Genomic DNA, 18,151 nt, shown 5'->3' on the forward strand with positions numbered 1-18,151 from the left:
TTTAGTTGTAAGATACCTTTTCTGCTAGACTTTCTGTCTTTCTCATCAATAGTTGCTCTGTAAATAGTTGTAATGTTGGAGTGCCCATGGGAGGAGGTAAGCTCCAGATCTTCCTACTCCACCATCTTGGCCACCACAACCTGAAACTTTGCCTAATTTTAATTTGAAAATTGTATGTCTGTTTTCTAACAAGCTACAAGATTAAGCAATGGAGTTTTTGTGTAAGTGAGACTGTCTCATTGCAAGGGGTAATGGTATACAGCCCTTACAAAGGTGCTTGGCCTATAATACTCCCCCAAATGTGACTTCGGAGGAGTTCAAAGGGATCTTTATAGAATGCCAAAATTAATGTATAACATCAAAGAAACAATATTGGAAGTGATATATATGTAAATTGTGTGTAGATAATCTATCTCTGGCATTCATGGGCTACCCATCTTATAGTCCCAGATGTTTTCAGGTGGAACCACCTTGTTTGTATTTTATATGATCTATTTATGATTTTTTAAGCTAAAATGAAGAAGATATTATCAGTGTATGTTGTAAGTTGGTCTTATCTGTTAGAAGCCAAGTGATGACTTGTTTGATATTTTAGTTTAACCTTTTTTTCTGCCTCATTTCAGCTGTATTTTCAATGTATTTAAGTATAAATTTATCTATATTATCTGGCTTTTTAACTTGTTTCTGTGTTTTATCTGATATGAATCATATACAATGGCTGCACCCCCACTGGGTTTTAATTTTCTATGGGTAACTAGTTGTGAATGGAAATAAATAACCCTCAAGTAATATACGCATTACTTTTGATTTACCAAGGTAGAAGGAAAGGAAAAAAGAAAACTCTGATTATCAACAGTTACTCCTATAGCAGCACCAGGCTCCAAAGACAGGAAGTAACAGTTATTTCTCCTAGCAAGAGAAGAAAAAATAACTTTCCTCTTCCCACAGTACTTTTTTATCATTTTGTTCTATAGTTTTTCTAATAGGTATTCTAATTTTTTTATTTTCTTATTAAAGTATAGTTGATTTACAATGTTGGACCAGTTTCTCCTATACAGCAAAGTGACCAAGTCATACAGAATGTATACATTCCTTTTCTTAGACTATCTTCCATCATGTTCTATTCAAAGATATTGAATGCAGTTCCCCGTGCTATACAGTAGGATCTCACTGCTTATCCATTCTAAATGTAGTAGTTTATATCTACTAACCCCAAACTCCCAGTCCATCCCACTCCTTCCACCCTCCCTCTTGGCAGCCACAAGTGTGTTCTAGCTATTCTGTGTATATGCACTATTTTTATGACTTTAATGTGATTGTTTTCTCTTAATAATCTGACAATTTTATGCATTGTTTTATGTATGCATAAATATCTATTTTGTGGAAAAATAATTCCATCTCCCAAGAATTTGTGACTTGAAAAATTCTTTATAGGGATAGCTCTTTCTAGACCACCTCCCTCCCACCTTCAAAATCAACTTCTGCTGATACAGAATGTTTGAGATGAAGACAGTATAAAACACCTTGACATTGTTTCTGTTTATCTCTATTATGTCAGGGTCAAGTAGAGCAACCTGATTCATAGTGGGTCAGCCTTAGGACTCAACTGAGTATTTATAACTTTATTTCATGAGGAACACATTTAAAGAAAACTGCCATGGGACAGCACTTTCCATATTCTCCTAGACCAGGTGCTCTGCAGTGAGACAGATTAGGCCAATGGCTGCCCCAAGGAGACTTTTTTTCTCTCCTTTGAACATAATTTGACTGCACTGGAGGAAAGCCTGGCTTTTTCACTTCAACTCATCAGGTCTTGCCTGGGCAATAGAGAAATACTTCCTGTTAGGAAAAATTGAGAAAGACTTGGATTTGGGCAAAGAGATTACTGGGTGCCCTTTCCTAGAATACTGGGCATTGTCTGATTACTGGGATCTTATGGGATTATATGGTTCAATAGGAATGTGGACCTTTGTCTTTGACTAGGTCATTTTACAATCCTATAGACAGAAGTTAATGTGTAGAAAGCTCATAGTAATGAACATGTTTCCTGTTCAATCAGTGGAAATGACTTATGTTCATGGCAGTCCAAATACGTTTTTATGTAGTAGATAATATGAGTCTCTGTAAGTTTAAATCCCCACTTGAACCAGTTTTAACATCTTACTAGTTCGTTCATTAATTAATAACTTTGTAGGAACGTCATGATTTTAGCTTTTTGAAAATTATCCTTTAACCTTTCTATCCTTGTCAACCAGCCTTGTAGACACCTTAGCAGACCTAAATAAGTGGCACAAACTAAACTCTGGCACTTTAGCTGCAGTAGACCTCCAAAGCCAGCCCAGTGGGTTGCTACTTACCTAATCCATATACTTGGAGACTGCCAACCAAACAGCAAAATTAAGATATTATTTTCCCAGTTAGGGACAGAATCAGAACGGACTTTTAGCTTTAACAGACTTACTCCCTTTCTCTGCTTTTTCTCCAAACTACAAATCTTTGGTTTTGGTTTTTGGTTTTGTTTTGTTTTGTTTTTTGCTTTTTTGGTCTTTTGCTGGATTAGATTTAATGAAATGTTTTCATTCAACACTTTTTTTTCTTGATTTTTATTTTACCACACCAAAAAAAAAATGGAAATTGAGACCAGTTAGACACGAAGGCAGGTGCTTTATTTAAGACTCCTACACTGATGAATCCCTCACAAATTTTAGTTGGTGTTTTTTTTTTTTTTTTTTTGAGGCAGTTTTATAGAAAATTTGTAAACCTAGAGTGGAATGGTGGTATAGCTTGTGTATTTTCAACACTCTTGTGATTTTTTTTCTTGACAGGCCAGCTATGGTTCAAAATAGAGTGTCTGAAACACAGATAGCAACTTCCAACAGAGGGTAACAGAACACACTGCTTTAGCACTATATCACATGTGCACCAAAAATTACAGGTAGATCCCTTTCTTTGGGATTTTCTGCAAGAGCTGTCTATCTTACAGCCCACCTCTAATTTGGGATAGAGCCAATTCATTGTGTTTTGTTCTAGGTTTCTTTTTCCTGTAAATTTGCTGGAAGCACTAATGAAATGGGGAAAGGAAATTTATGAAGTGACTGAGGATCCACGGTCATATGATGCTATGAAAAGCTATCCTTTTTCACTCGTGAACTTTTATAAGACTCTCTGTATCTGAAGGTAGTTTTACAGATTGAGAAAAGAAACTAGAAGTAATACATTCTGAGGAGTAATAAATTCTTAGGAGAAAAAAAAAAATCATAAGCAAAGACCACCCTGAACTACGGCTGACCAGCCACTATGGAAAACAATCTAGAAGTTCCTCAGAAAAATAAAAATAGACATACCATATGATCCAACAGTCCTGCTCTGGGCATATACCTGAAGGAAATGAAATCACCTATGTCAAAGAGGTATTTCCACCCTTATGTTCAATGTGGCATTATTCACAGCAGCCAAGACACGGAAATAATTTGTGTCCATCAATGGATCAGTAGATGAAGGAGCTGTATGATAGATAGCTAGATAGCTAGATAGATAGATAGATAGATAGATAGATAGATAGATAGATAGATAGACAGACAAATAGACAGATAGATATTGGAATCTTATTCATCCATTAACAAAGAAGGAAATCCTTCCTTTTGCATTAATATGGATTAATCTTGGCATTATGCCAAGTGAAATAAGTCAAGCAGAAAAAGACACCATATATTCTCCTTTATACGTGACATCTAAAAAAGTCAAACTAACAGAAACAGAGAATAGAATAGTGGTTGCCAAGGACTAGGGGTGAGGGAAATGGGGAGGTTCTGTTCAAAGGATGCAAACTTCTATTGATAGGGTAACTAGGTTCTTGGGATCTAATGCACAGCCTGGTGACAATGGTTAACAATATATTATGTATTATATACAGAAAGCTGTTAATAAAGTCCTAAATGTTATCACCTACAAACAGAAAATGGTGATTATCAAGATGATGAGGTATTCACTAACTTTTTTGTGGTAACAATTTCACAGTGTGTATGTGTATCAAAACATAACATTGTAAACTTTAAATGTACAAAATATATGTCAATAATATCTCAGTAAAGCTGGAGGGTACGCTATGATATTTCTAGAGACTTCTGCAAAGAAATTTTAGCATGATCATTGAATTGCTAATGTTCAACAGACCATCATTATCTGGGATTATCTCTCCTCTGGACAGAAATTTGTGCATCTCTACTAAGCAAAAAGGTATGAGTCAAGATGGGAACTTCACTAAGTTTACACCTTTTTTTTTTTTTTTTTTTTTGTCTTTTGTCTTTTTAGGGCCGCACCAGCAGCATATGGAGATTTAGCTGTAACCGCAGCCTACGCCAGAGCCACAGCAACGCAGGATCGGAGCCATGTCTGACACATACACCAGACCTCATGGCAACGGCGGATCCTTAACCCACTGAGCAAGGCCAGGGATCGAACCGCAACCTCATGGTTCCTAGTCAGATGCGTTTCCACTGTGCCACGATGGGAACTCCCAGTTTACACCCTTTAATCAGTACTTAATAGTGAGATGACTTAAGTACATTCCCCTGGATAATCCTCGGGTGACTTTTCCACCAAATAATATTGAAAGGATGTACCCCAAACTTTTGCCTTCAGTGTTTGTACTTTTATTTATTTATTGACCTATTAATTTTCTCCCCTTATGAATCATCAATTCATTCTCTTTATTTGCTTTCTGCAGTCCTACTATATTTGAATTACTAGAGCAGAAGAAGGTGTATGTCAGTACTTATTAATTTATACCCTACTATTCTTAAATGTATTTTATTTTAATTTTTTCATATTTAATAATTTTAAATATAAGATTATATTGGGGACCTTATTTTGAATTAAATAATCTTCATAATTTCTTTTTTTAAATAATATTAATATATTTCTTAATTGTGTTCCTTGCACTAACAGTTTTTTGGTGAATTCCTCTGTATTTTTCAAATTTGCTCTACTCTAACAAATTCTTCTGGTTGGTTCCCTGTTGTTCCTCCAGGAAGTAAAACAGATGTGCACACATCTCTCCATCTCCATCTGTTTCCACCCTGTCTCTCTTCTACTCTGTTTCCTCTCTAGTTTGTTCACATACCTTTCCATTATTCTAAGTCTTTCATATTTACTCACATTTGCTGCTCCTAATTGTTGTTGGACCTTTGAACGCATAAACAGACTTAGTTGACTAAGTGTCTCAAGACACCTAAGTTCTGTTTTTTCAGGAAAGGTTTTGGACTTTTTTCCATTTAAAAATTAGTGAATATATTCCCTTTCATTGGAGATTCCCGTGGGTCATATAATAAAGATACAAAGTATATGTAAAAATGGTAAATCTTTTATTTTTATAAGAAAATTGTACACCCTTTTTCTCCCCACCACCACCGAATCTTTGGCCTGTTAACCTCAGTCTGAGCATCCCAGAATGCTAATGCATCACTTGGTCACCACCTTCTTACTGGAGCTAATTAGTCATCTCTTGCAAAATAGCAATGTTTTCAGCAGTTTCTTGTCCTTGGGTGGGTGGAAGGATGTGGGCAATGCTTAAACACAGGAGAAAATTTAGTTTGTGGAACTTCTCTGACTCCCTGACCATGCAGCCATCTGAGATATTTTCATAGATTAAGTAAGTGGTGGTGGAGGTGTTGGTGGACTATAATCTACCACAAAATCTCTGATCCGTATTCTGTTTTCTCCACGTGCCAGGTCATCTTAGGCTTCACTTGCCATATTGCCCAGAATGGAACTTGCTCAGATAATCTCAATGTAACCTCTAGCCCCCAAGGATCTCTGTCTCTTTTGATACTCCATTCTGCTTAATATGGCAAACAATCGTGCTACTCGAAAATTCTAAGTATTACATTCCTGAGTGTTTCTGAATGGTGTCACAAAAATATACCATCTAGCTTTTGCCCAAGCTCATGATTCTCATCATCAACACAATTCTCACAGTTGCTTGGAAATTTTATCTATCATTTAACTCTTTATAGACTTCTCCCTTTCTACAAATTTTGTGCACATAGCACATTGCTTTCTTTTCCACATTTCCCCCCCGAAAAAAATTTCTCCTATGTTATTGAAATTATTTGTCATTTCAGATTTTGCTTCCTCCCCTTGGTCATCATTTGTTACCTCCCTATGATCTTGATTCTCTCTTTACTGTTTGATTTAACCTGCTCTCCTTAACGATACCAAAGATATCTCAGCCCTAAATTCATGCCTTTTTTGTAGTCTTTTTCTTTTTGATCTCCTTTGTAGCTTGTGAAAGTGAAAGTCATTAATTACTTCTTTGACATTCCTTTCTCCCTTGTTTTTTGTTGTTGTGCATGGAAACAGAGCTTTTTAAAGGTAGATAACATATTAAAAATAGTTGTAATAGTGACATAATACATATGGTGATAAATGCAAAGTATTTGTTCTTTGGGAGCCATGTAAATTTTCTCCATTAACACTTTTTGTCTCTTTACATGTTATTCTTTATTTAGACAAATCTTTTTTTTTTTTTTTTCCCATGGCTTCAATTTTAGATGACTTCCAAATTTTGGTCTCTAGCTAGGGTATTTCTGGCCTGTCAGTTATTACTGCTCTTTATGAATAAGTTGTCCCCTGACTTTTCAGGTACCAAAACTTTAGTTTATTTTGGTTTTTTCCCAATCTAAGCAGCAGCCACCTTTCTCACTTCCCCTTCCTTTGTGGCAATAATATGTGGATTTAAGTGTAGCCACTGGTACCTATGAAATCTTGGGTAAGTTAATTTATGTAGGTGTCAAATGCTTACATGTAGAATAAACTAGTCTTCTAAGTTAAATTGAATTTTTTCCAGTTTTACTGAGATATAATTGTCATGTAACATTGTATAAGTTTTAAGTGTACTTTTCTTAACAGTTGTTGAAATTTTATAAAGGAATTGTTTTGGATCCTGAACAAATAACCATATTTGCATGATGTAGTAAAATAACAATGTATTTGGAATCAGAAGACTTGATTTTTGGTTGCAAAATAAGTAACTCTATGTTTTGAGGTAACTCCTAACTTCTATGAACTTGAGATTCCTCATCTATAAATTAAAATAATTCTACTATCAGAAATATCCCGGAGTTCCCGTTGTGGCGCAGTGGTTAACGAATCCGACTAGGAACCATGAGGTTGCGGGTTCGGTCCCTGCGCTTGCTTGGTGGGTTGACCATCCGGCGTTGCCGTGAGCTGTGGTGTAGTTTGCAGACGCGGCTCGGATCCCGCGTTGCTGTGGCTCTGGCGTAGGCCGGTGGCTACAGCTCCGATTCAACCCCTAGCCTGGGAACCTCCATATGCCGCGGGAGCAGCCCAAGAAATAGCAACAACAACAACAACACAACAACAAAAAAGACAAAAGACAAAAAAAAGAAATATCCCCCCAAAAGGTAATCATATGCTTTCCTAGCTCTAAAAATTCCCTCCTTAACTATATCAGAAACTTTAAAAATGTAGTTTACAAATATCTACATTTTCTTCTCTAACTTTAAGAATGGCATGGAAGGAGTTCCCATTTGGCTCAGCAGTAACAAACCTGGCTAGTATCCATGAGGTTGTGGGTTCAATCCCTGGCATCCCTCAGTGGGTTAAGGATCCCACATTGCCCTGAGCTGTGGTGTAGGTCCCAGATACAGCTCGGATCCTGCATTGCTGTAGCTATGGCACTGGCCGGCAACTGTAGCTCAATTTCAACCTGTAGCCTGAGAACTGCCATATGCCTTCACATGCGGCCCTAAAAAGAAAAAAAAAATGAGTACTAATTATATCAGAAAGCTTGGAAGATAGAAACTGTGTAAGTTCCTGGCTATGATGGCTGCTATTAGAACTAACGCTTCTCTTTCAGTCCTTCTCTCTCTCTCTTTCTTCCTCTCTCTCTGTCTCTCTCTCTTCCTCTCTATGTTTTTGTTGTTTTCTAAAACTTCAGAATTTAAAACATGGACCACTGTAGACCTTAAGATGAGGCTTCCCTGTTATACTGCTGGAAATTCATAGTGGGAATATCAGACATTCTCTTGGGAGTGGTTAGGAAATATGTTAATGCTCAGTTTTGAATTTGGAAATTTCCTTTATTCTGATTGGACTTAATGGGAGAAGATGTTGGGCCAGAAAAACTGGAACTGGAAACTTATGGACCTGAAAAAAATTGGCTATACTTTAGAGAAATGTTATTTACCAAACAATCAAGGATTTTGTTCCTTATTTCCCACAGTATTTTTAAAAAGACAAGAGCCAGAAGAAATCATCTTTATCCTCGTCAAACTTACAATATACTTAGGGAGAGAGAATTTTTAATATTAAAACCATTAAAGAGGAGTTCCTGCTGTGGCAGAGCATTGTCCCTGCAGCGTCTTCAGTTGCTGCTCAGGCATGGGTTCAATCCCTGGCCCAGGAATTTCCATATGTCTATGTGCAGCCAAAAAAAAAAAAGAGAAATAAAAGAAAAAATTTTAAATTGCAATAAGTAATAATTTTCTCTAAATAAAGGATCAGTTACTATTTTTCTCAGAGTACCTTCCCCTGTCCTCTCATCTTATTAGAATACCACTAATTTTTCTCTTTTTTTTTTTTTTTGTCTTTTTTGTTTGTTTTTTCAGGGCCACACCATTGGCATATGGAGGTTCCAAGGCTAGGGGTCAAATCAGAGCTATGGCTGCTGGCCTACGCCACAGCCACAGCAACACAGGATCTGAGCCGCATCTGCAACCTACACCACAGCTCACGGCAATGCCAGATCCTTAACCTACTGAGCCAGGCCAGAGATCGAACCTGCAACCTCATGGATGCTAGTCAGAGTTGTTTCTGCTGAAACAATGGGAACTCCAGAATCCTACTAATTTTTCAAGCTCATGTCAAGTCTTTTCTCCTTTGTAAAGGTGTCTGAGTTTCTCAGCAGACTCTTCTCTGTCCTCCCTGGAGAATAACTAGCACCTGGAGCTTCTCCTATGATGCCATGTATTGTAGATTATTTTTTGTGGGGAATTTTTGGTTTTCAATTAAAATTTAAGTTTCTTGATTTCTAGTAATGAGAGAAGGATGAGACTAATATAGAGTTAGTAGGGAAATTTTCATGGAGAAAATGGGATTTTGATTTACCATTAAAGAATGAGTAGTGACCAGAAAAGTTCTATATTGCACTAATACATACCACTAGCTACATATGGCTGTTGAGCACTTGAAATCTGACCAGTGCAACTGAGAAAATTGATTTTTAATGTCATTTAATAACCATGTATAACTAGGGGCTACTCTTTTGGACTGATAGAGTATTTGGCTATGTCTTCTCACTTTATTATTTTTCTAGTTTATACACTAAAGCCAAATGTGGATCAGAAAATTTAGGTTCTTTGTCTCTAACTAGTTAATTGTTCCTTACTGCACCACAGTTGTCTCATTTGTAAATGATTAACTTGAACTAAATAATCACTACTGAGGACTGTGGGATAATAATTTTACGATCAGCGTTACTCTTCATGTACAACTGAAATATATGTATCTGTGTATATATAAATGCCCATATTAAAAGGCAAAGCTTTGGGATCCATTTTTTCTGCTTGTTGGGTTTCTCTTGCCCCTTCAGCTCCAGGTCTAAGGCTTTTTGTGTGTTCATGTGCCTTTATTTTACCATCCCTTTACTGTGTATGCTCCAGCCTCTTTTTCTCAACTCACTCCAGTTTCTATCTGAATACCTAAATATTCTGGGAGCAGGAGAGCTTGACACAAAAGTGTTGGACCCACAGGCAAGAGAATATGTCATCTATGTTGTAACAGTGTATTCCCTGAAATATATGTAAGAACTAGAGAGGTTCAGGTAGTATTCCCAAAATTAGGGTCAGGAAAGAGTCAGACTTGGCAATGGACCCCAGAAGCTTGGAAGATTTGAAGCAGAGAGATGAGATAAGAAGGAAAAGGGGGCTAAGGGAGAAGGAAGGATAGGAGATGGTGAATGGTTGTAGATCAACTATGACATGAATGTGCATCTCTTCACTGCCAGCAAATTCTAAGAGTAGGGTTCCAATAGCTATAACCAAGCTATATCATAAACCTCAGAGATTGTGAAGAATCTGGAGACATAAATCAAACTGGCTTCCTTAACTTCGTGACTTCCCATAACACAACCTTCCCACCCTCCCAACCCCACCATGCACATCTTGGCCACACCCTGGCTGCAAACACCTCTACTAAGTACCTTCACTTGTACTTCTGAGTGCCCATGCAAATGCCCTGTGCCATGAATATCTAGTCTACCCTTTGCTGGTATCTGTCATGCTCTAGAGTCACCTTTATGCCCCATGCCTGGTTCTCTTATGCTCAGCTTTACTCTGTGGGCTTTGTGTGAACTACAAATGTGATTATAAGTAGTGATATAAAGTTAACTCAGGATATAGTATGCGCCTGAGATGAAGTGGGCTTAAGAAATGACACAACTTGAATGGCTGAAGAATTGTTTTAGGAACAATTTAAAAACAGAACCAGTGAGTTCACCAAAGGCCATCTCCATCTCCTCCTTTTTCTCTTTGTGTTACCCTGCCCCTCCTAATCCTTGTCATGCACACCTACTATGCTTCCTATTTGTTCCATTCTCTTATTGTCTCTTATTTGTAGACAGTTAGTCCTAGAGAATGTGGTAAAGGGATATTGCATGTGGAATTGACTTAACTGCTTTACGTGACCAGAGGTAAAATGCTTATTTAGTGATGAATAATGTAATGACCCTGAGAAGGAATTGTGGAGAGTTATAGTCTTCACACTATGAATATCCTTGAATAATTTTTTTTTTGTCTTTTTGCCATTTCTAGGGCCGCTTCTGGTGGCATATGGAGGTTCCCAGGCTAGGGGTCCAATCGGAGCTCTAGCCACCGGCCTATGCCAGAGCCACAGCAGTGTGGGATCCAAGCAGCGTCTGCAACCTACACCACAGCTCACAGAAATGCCGGATCATTAACCCACTGAGCAAGGCCAGGGATCGAACCAGCAACCTCATGGTTCCTAGTCAGATTCGTTAAGCACTGTACCACGACAGGAACTCCAAGAATAATTAATCATTATAACGTGAAAAATTATTGGTATTCTTATTTTTATTTCCTTTTCCTTTTCTTTTATCTGAAAACATTCCAGCTAATAAATCAATGGATGGAGCAAATCACTCTATGGTGTCAGAATTTGTGTTCCTGGGACTCACCAACTCCTGGGAAATACAACTTATCCTCTTTCTGTTCTCTTCTGTTTTTTACGTGGCAAGCATGTTGGGAAACTCCCTCACTTTGCTCACTGTGATTTCTGACCATCGCTTACACTCCCCCATGTACTTTCTCTTAGCCAACCTTTCCTTTATTGACATGGGAGTTTCTTCTGTCATTTCTCCCAAGATGATTTATGACCTTTTCAGAAAGCATAAAGTCATCTCCTTCAGTGGCTGCATTGCTCAAATCTTCTTCATCCATGTTGTTGGTGGTGTGGAGATGGTGCTTCTTGTCGCCATGACCTTTGGCAGATATGTCACCATATGTAAGCCTCTTCACTATTTGACTGTTATGAGCCCCAAAATGTGTATTCTGCTTCTGGTTGCTGCATGGATAATTGGTTTGGTTCACTCTTTGGTTCAACTGGTTTTTGTTGTAAAATTGCCATTCTGTAGCCCAAATGTATTAGACAGCTTTTACTGCGACCTTCCTCGGTTCATCAAACTCGCCTGCACAGATACCTACAGACTAGAGTTCATGGTCACAGCCAACAGTGGATTTATATCCCTGGGATCATTCTTCATACTGATTATCTCCTATATTTTTATCCTGATTACTGTTCGGAAACACTCTTCAGGGAGCTCATCTAAGGCCCTCTCCACCTTGTCAACTCATGTCATGGTGGTGGTTTTATTTTTCGGTCCTTGCATTTTTGTTTATATGTGGCCTCATTCCACATCCCACCTAGACAACTTCCTTGCTGTTTTTGATGCAGTTCTCACTCCTTTTTTAAATTCAATCATCTATACATTAAAGAACAAAGAAATGAAAGTGGCAATGAGGAAAGTATGCAGTCAATTTTTTATTTGTAGAAGAATTTCTTAAATGCCAAAAGTATTATGAAGGACAATTGGAGTAGCATTAAATTTCTGTTATTTTAATATCAGGATTTCCAAGTACCTTACTAATAGTTAAGTGTCCCAGATTAAAGTAACATAGTTATTTTAAAAATCTTAACTGAGGAAGATCCCATTGTGGCATAGTGGTTAACGAATCTGACTAGGAACCATGAGGTTGCGGGTTCGGTCTCTGGCCTTGCTCAGTGGATTAAGGATCTGGCCTTGCCGTGAGCTGTGGTGTAGGTTGCAGACACAGCTCAGATCCCATGTTGCTGTGGCTGTGGCGTAGGCCAGTGGCTACAGCACCAATTTGACCCCTAGCCTGGGAACCTCCATATGACGCACGTGCAGCCTTAGAAAAGACAAAAGACAAAAATAAATAAATAAATAAAATAAAAAATCTTAACTGAGAAATTGTGTTGCAGCCTGTGGCTGGAGGAAGAATGTAGTGTGGTAAAAAGTTTCTTCTGGAAAAGGCCAATACCTTTCTCTTAGGAGATATTACCTGATGAATTTGTTACTATGGTCTAGACTTCAAAATTGAATCTCTTCAGTGTCAGAGTGGGTTATATAAGGGAATGCTGATTGACACTAAATAAAATGATACTAGATGAAAAATGTATATCAAGATACCAGTTTATAGAATTACCGTTGTGGCACAGTAGAAATGAATCTGACTAGTGACTATGAGGATGCGGGTTCAATCCCTGGCCTTGCTCAGTGGGTCGGAGATCTGGCGTTGCCATGACCTGTGGTGCAGGTCACAGATGCAGCTCAGATCCCATGTTGCTGTGGCTGCGGTGTAGGCTGACAGCCGTAGGTCCGATATGACTCCTGGCCTGGGAACTTCCAAATGCCAAAATGCTGCAGGTGTGGTCCTGAAAAAAAAAAAAGATACCAGTTTATTATTTTCCCACAAAAAAAATCACCAAATGACCTAAACTTCCACATAAAGTGTACCTCATTCTTTAACTGTAGGGAGATTTCTGGGAAGTCATGCAGTGATATGAAAATCAATGAGCAGGGAATCAGAACAAGAAGAGTTAGCTGGATTATTCAAATATTTAATCATATCAGACTTTGATACTTAATGCCTATATGTCCACACTAAGACATGCCTGTCATCACATTTGGAATAGATCCTTTGTCCAGATCTTTTATCTGGACAGTGCTGGATGGTCATCACAAAATTTACCTTTTGACTGTTGTTGATACTATATTCCAGGCTTTCTAACCCCTATGTACATACAGATACATTCCTATTGCCACATGTAATTAGCCAAGTTCTTCCTTTTCCTTTAGCTGACATGACCATTCCTGTTGCATTTGAATGATTTGAGTCATTGCAAGCTAAGTTTAGTTTGGGAGATGTTTTATATATGACTATATTCAATTCTATAGGAGTAAGGGGTTTGCATCCACAGATTTAGAATTTTCAATTCATATCCATTTCAACAAAGAAGAACCAAGGCTTATTCTTGTAGTGCAAATAACTCTGATCCTTATACATCCGAAAACATACTCCACACAACTTAACCAGTTTACCAGTGCTCCCTTAGTCTTGTTTATGGCCCTTATTTATGACATAATTTATCTTTCTTGATAATTTGTTTGTCTTTTCTCTTGATTTCCACTGCCCTTATATCATTTATTCATTTTGAATCCTTTTTTGGAAACTTGGAAAACCAACACCTATATATCAGTTTACTAGCAAGAGATTATGCTCAGTCTCCCTATAGTGTTTTAAACTGGTATTTTTAAAATGCAAGTTCCACTAGGTTTTTCCTTCTATTGATTAAATAATGTTGGGTAGGTCTAGCAGGGGTTCCCAGATTCCTTATTATTTACATTGATTTAGAGAAATATCTGCTCCTCCCAATCTTTTCTCTTTCTGCCTTTTGTGTCAGGTCTTCATCTATGATGAGATAGATTTCCCAACTGCACAATGAATGAAGAGTATCTGTATCATCTAATGTAAAACTTAAGGTCATTATTTTTTCATTCTAAATAAATTACTTTTTTAATAGACACCTGCTCTGTTGTTTGCCTAAAGCAGCAGCATTCGCTTTCTGATAAATGTGTCTTATCTTGCAGCACCATGTGGTATGATTAGATGACATGTATATCCTACCTCTCTGACCACTACTGCTTGGTCAAAGATTGGGCTTCTGAGCCAGGTCATAATGACAATAACACATCTCCTCACCACAGTTAAATGGTGCAGATATGTGTCTCTGACCAAGATGGGCCACATCTGAGCTTTTCCTGCAGCAGTTTGAGAATAGAAAGAAAGCAAACCTCAGTCCTTTTTGGAGCTGTGATATGTAGAGTCTGCTAGCAAGCATATATCCTGCTGTCAGAAATTAAATCTGGGATAATTTTTATAAAGGACAAGTGAGAGAAGAAGCTATGGGATTTAAAGACAGAAAGAAGCTTGTTGGTATTAAAGTTCTTGGTTCTAGCCGTCTTGGGTATTCAGCTTCATTCTTGCCCTATACTCAGTGTTGTCACTAGCTGAGCTAATAAATGAGCCAGTACACTCCTCCTCTTGCATAAATTTGTTTAAGCTATGGTTCTGTCATTTACAATCGAAAGGATATTGACAAATTCAGATCTGATTCTAAGGAACTACATTTTCAATTATTTCAAATGTGAACTACTTTTTTTCTTTTTTTTTTAAATTGTTATTTCCCCAATACAATTTTTTTCTAATGTGCAGCATGGTGACCCAGCTACATGTACATATTTTCTTATTTTGTTAAGAAAATATTATTTTTGCTTCTAAAAAATATGTTCATTTTGTAAGATTTATCTGGAAACTAAAGATAAAAAAATAGAAATCACTCAAAATGAACATGTGGAGGTAATTATCAGTAATGTCTTCGTATATCTATTTCTACTGTGGTTCTGTGACTAAATTAAATATATGTACAAAATTAGGAATTTATGGTCTCTTCGTTTTTATCCTCTCTTTTTTTTCCTCTTTTTTTTTTCCTTTTATCCACCCTGTGGTATATGAAGTTCCTGGGCCAGGGATCAGATTCAAGCCACTATTGTGATTTATCCTACCTTTCTGATAAACCTTATATTCTGAGAATTCTCTTACATTATTAAATATTATAGTACAAAATCATTTTAACCACATATATCATATTGCATTAGGTGATGATATCATAATTATATTTCTTGTTCCTCTTGCTTTGGTCAGTAGGATTATCCTCAGTGTTTTACTCTGCATTGAAAATTGTTTCATATACTTCCATTTCTATTTCAGATGACTTCTTTTATAGATTGATATATTTAGAATTAATAGGATATAATAATATTTTAAACTCTATTTATATTATCCTTTCTCTCAAAAAAGTTGTAACTGCTGAGAATTATATTCATTACAGTACCCCTCCCAATGATATGATCATTTATTTAAAATATTTATCAATTTAAAAGACAAAATAAGATTAAATATTATTTTCAATTTCTTTGATTTTTTACATTTGTACCTGTTCATATGTTATTAATCTGAACTCTTTGAAGTACATGTGTCAAGGATCCAATCAAAATAAGCTTAAAGGAGTTCCCCAGTGGTTCAGCAGGTTAAGGACCTGGTATTGTCACTGTGTAGCTCGGGTCGCTGCTATAGCATGGGTTAGATCTCTGGGCCAGGAACTTCTGCTTGCTGCAGGCACAGTCAAAAAAAAATGAAAAGATCCTAACTAGCATTTTAGCTCCATGCCAGGTCTCTCATGGGGCAGGTCTCTCATGGGGCAGGTCTCTAGTGGCAGGGGCCAAGGTTATCTGGTTGACAGCCTCCAAAGAACTACATGAATTTCAGGAGGAGCATTTCCAAAATTGGGGAGGTGAAGTATAGCCATCAGCAGAAGGAGAAAAGTGATTCAGGTCAAGAAAAAAAATTGTCACATGTTTTTTGTTGTTGAAACAGAAATTAATATCCTTTGTGAGTGTTCTTCCTCCCCATCCTCATGGAAGGAATATTAGTTTTTTCATGTTGATTTATCAATCCTAAATATATGTTAAAGATATTAACTCCTTTACTATAATATTTGTCTTCAAAATATTTCTCCCAATCAGACTTGTGGTTGTTAAGGGGCAGAGGAGGAGTGGGATGGACTGGGAGTTTAGGGTTAGTAGATGCAAATATTACATTTAGAATGGATAAGCAATGAGGTTCTACTGTATAGCACAGGGAGCTATATTCAGTCTCTTGGGATAGACCATCATGGAAGATAATAGAAGAAAGATAATATAAGAAATATATGTATGACTGGATACATACATATATACATCATATACAATTTTTGCTGTACAACAGAAATTAGCACAACATTGTAAATCAGATATACTTTAATTTAAAAAGGGGTGGAATTATCTCCCAATTTGTTATTTTTAGTTTTACTTATATTCTGCCATGTCTCTCCCAATTTGTTGTTTTCTTCTTAGGTTTACTTATATATGACATCAAAAGCAGTAAATGCAGATATATCTGAAAAAAATGAAATTCAAAAAGATACTTTTGGAATTCCCTGGTGGCTCCATGGTTTATGGATCTGGCCTTGTCACCACTGTGGCTCAGGTGACAGCTGTAGCATGGGTTTGATCCCTGGCCCAGGAATTCACACATGCCTTGGGCACAGCCCTAAAAATGATACATGTACTCCAGTGTTCACAGAAGCAATTACCAAAATATGGAAGCAACCTAAATATCATCAACTGATGAGTGTATAAAGAAGGTGAGAAGTATTGACAGAATACTACTCAACCATAAAAAAAGCACTAAATTTTACCACCTACAACAACATGGATGGACTTGGAAGGAATTATGCTAAGTGAAATTAGTCAAACAAAGGAAGACAAATACTATATGACATCACTGATATGTGAAATCTAAAAAATTAAACAAACTAGTGAATACAACAAAACAAAAACAAACTCGCAGATGTAGAGAAAAAAAACTAGTGATTCACAGTGGGCAGAGGGAAGTGGGGAGGGGCGAGATGCAGGTAGGGGATTACAAGATACAAACCACTATGTATACAGTGATTGGGATTGGTGTATACACACTATGATATACAAAATCAGTATCAAGGACTTACTATATAGCTCCAGGAAATCTATTCAACACTCTGTGATAGCATATATAGGGAAAAAAAAATCTAAAAGAATATATGTATGGCTGATTCACTTTGCTCTACACCCAAAACTAATACAACATTATAAATCACCTATACTCCAACAAAATTTACTTTTTTTTTAAAGGCAGATAGACTCTTCTTTTAATTTTTTTTATTTTCCCACTGTACAGCAAGGGGGTAAGGTTATCCTTACATGTATACATTACAATTACATTTTTCCCCCACCCTTTCTTTTGTTGCAACATGAGTATCTAGACAAAGTTCTCAATGCTATTCAGCAGGATCTCCTTGTATATCTATTCTAAGCTGTGTCTGATAAGTCCAAGCTCCCGATCCCTCCCACTCCCTCCCCCTCCCATCAGGCAGCCACAAGTCTTTTCTCCAAGGCCATGATTTTCTTTTCTGAGGAGATGTTCATTTGTGCTGGATATTAGATTCCAGTTATAAGTGATATCATATGGTATTTGTCTTTGTCTTTCTGGCTCATTTCACTCAGTATGAGAGTCTCTAGTTCCAACCATGTTGCTGCAAATGGCATTATGTCATTCTTTTTTATGGCTGAGTAGTATTCCTTTGTGTATATATACCACCTCTTCCGAATCCAATCATCTGTCGATGGACATTTGGGTTGTTTCCATGTCCTGGCTATTGTGAATAGTGCTGCAATGAACATGCGGGTGCATGTGTCTCTTTTAAGTAGAGTTTTGTCCAGATAGATGCCTAAGAGTGGGATTGCAGGGTCATATGGAAGTTCTATGTATAGATTTCTAAGGTATCTCCAAACTGTTCTCCAGAGTGGCTGTACCAGTTTCCATTCCCACCAACAGTGCAGGAGGGTTCCCTTTTTTCCACAGCCCCTCCAGCACTTGTTATTTGTGGATTTATT

General features: G+C 37.2%; 1 protein-coding gene and 1 long non-coding RNA gene across 2 annotated transcripts in view; one reads left to right on the forward strand and one right to left on the reverse strand.

Moving 5' to 3' along the window:
* Positions 1 to 18,151, reverse strand: part of LOC146401763 (uncharacterized) — a 909,931-nt gene that overhangs the window by 603,105 nt on the left and 288,675 nt on the right. The window lies entirely within an intron of this gene.
* On the forward strand, positions 11,163 to 12,101 carry LOC110261724 (olfactory receptor 4F3/4F16/4F29-like). The gene has a single exon (XM_021100018.2). It carries the CDS (start codon positions 11,163 to 11,165, stop codon positions 12,099 to 12,101), a length of 939 nt encoding a protein of 312 aa, XP_020955677.1.

This window comes from Sus scrofa, chromosome 7 (genome assembly GCF_054392235.1).
Source record: "Sus scrofa isolate SSC_HxYL_T2T_F1_AM1 chromosome 7, Sscrofa_HxYL_maternal_Yorkshire_Landrace_v2.0, whole genome shotgun sequence".
NCBI lineage: Eukaryota > Metazoa > Chordata > Mammalia > Artiodactyla > Suidae > Sus > Sus scrofa.

What these genes read in the sequence shown, in the direction of transcription:
- LOC110261724 (XM_021100018.2), top strand. Translation starts at nt 11,163, where the DNA reads ATGGATGGAGCAAATCACTCTATGGTGTCAGAATTTGTGTTCCTGGGA.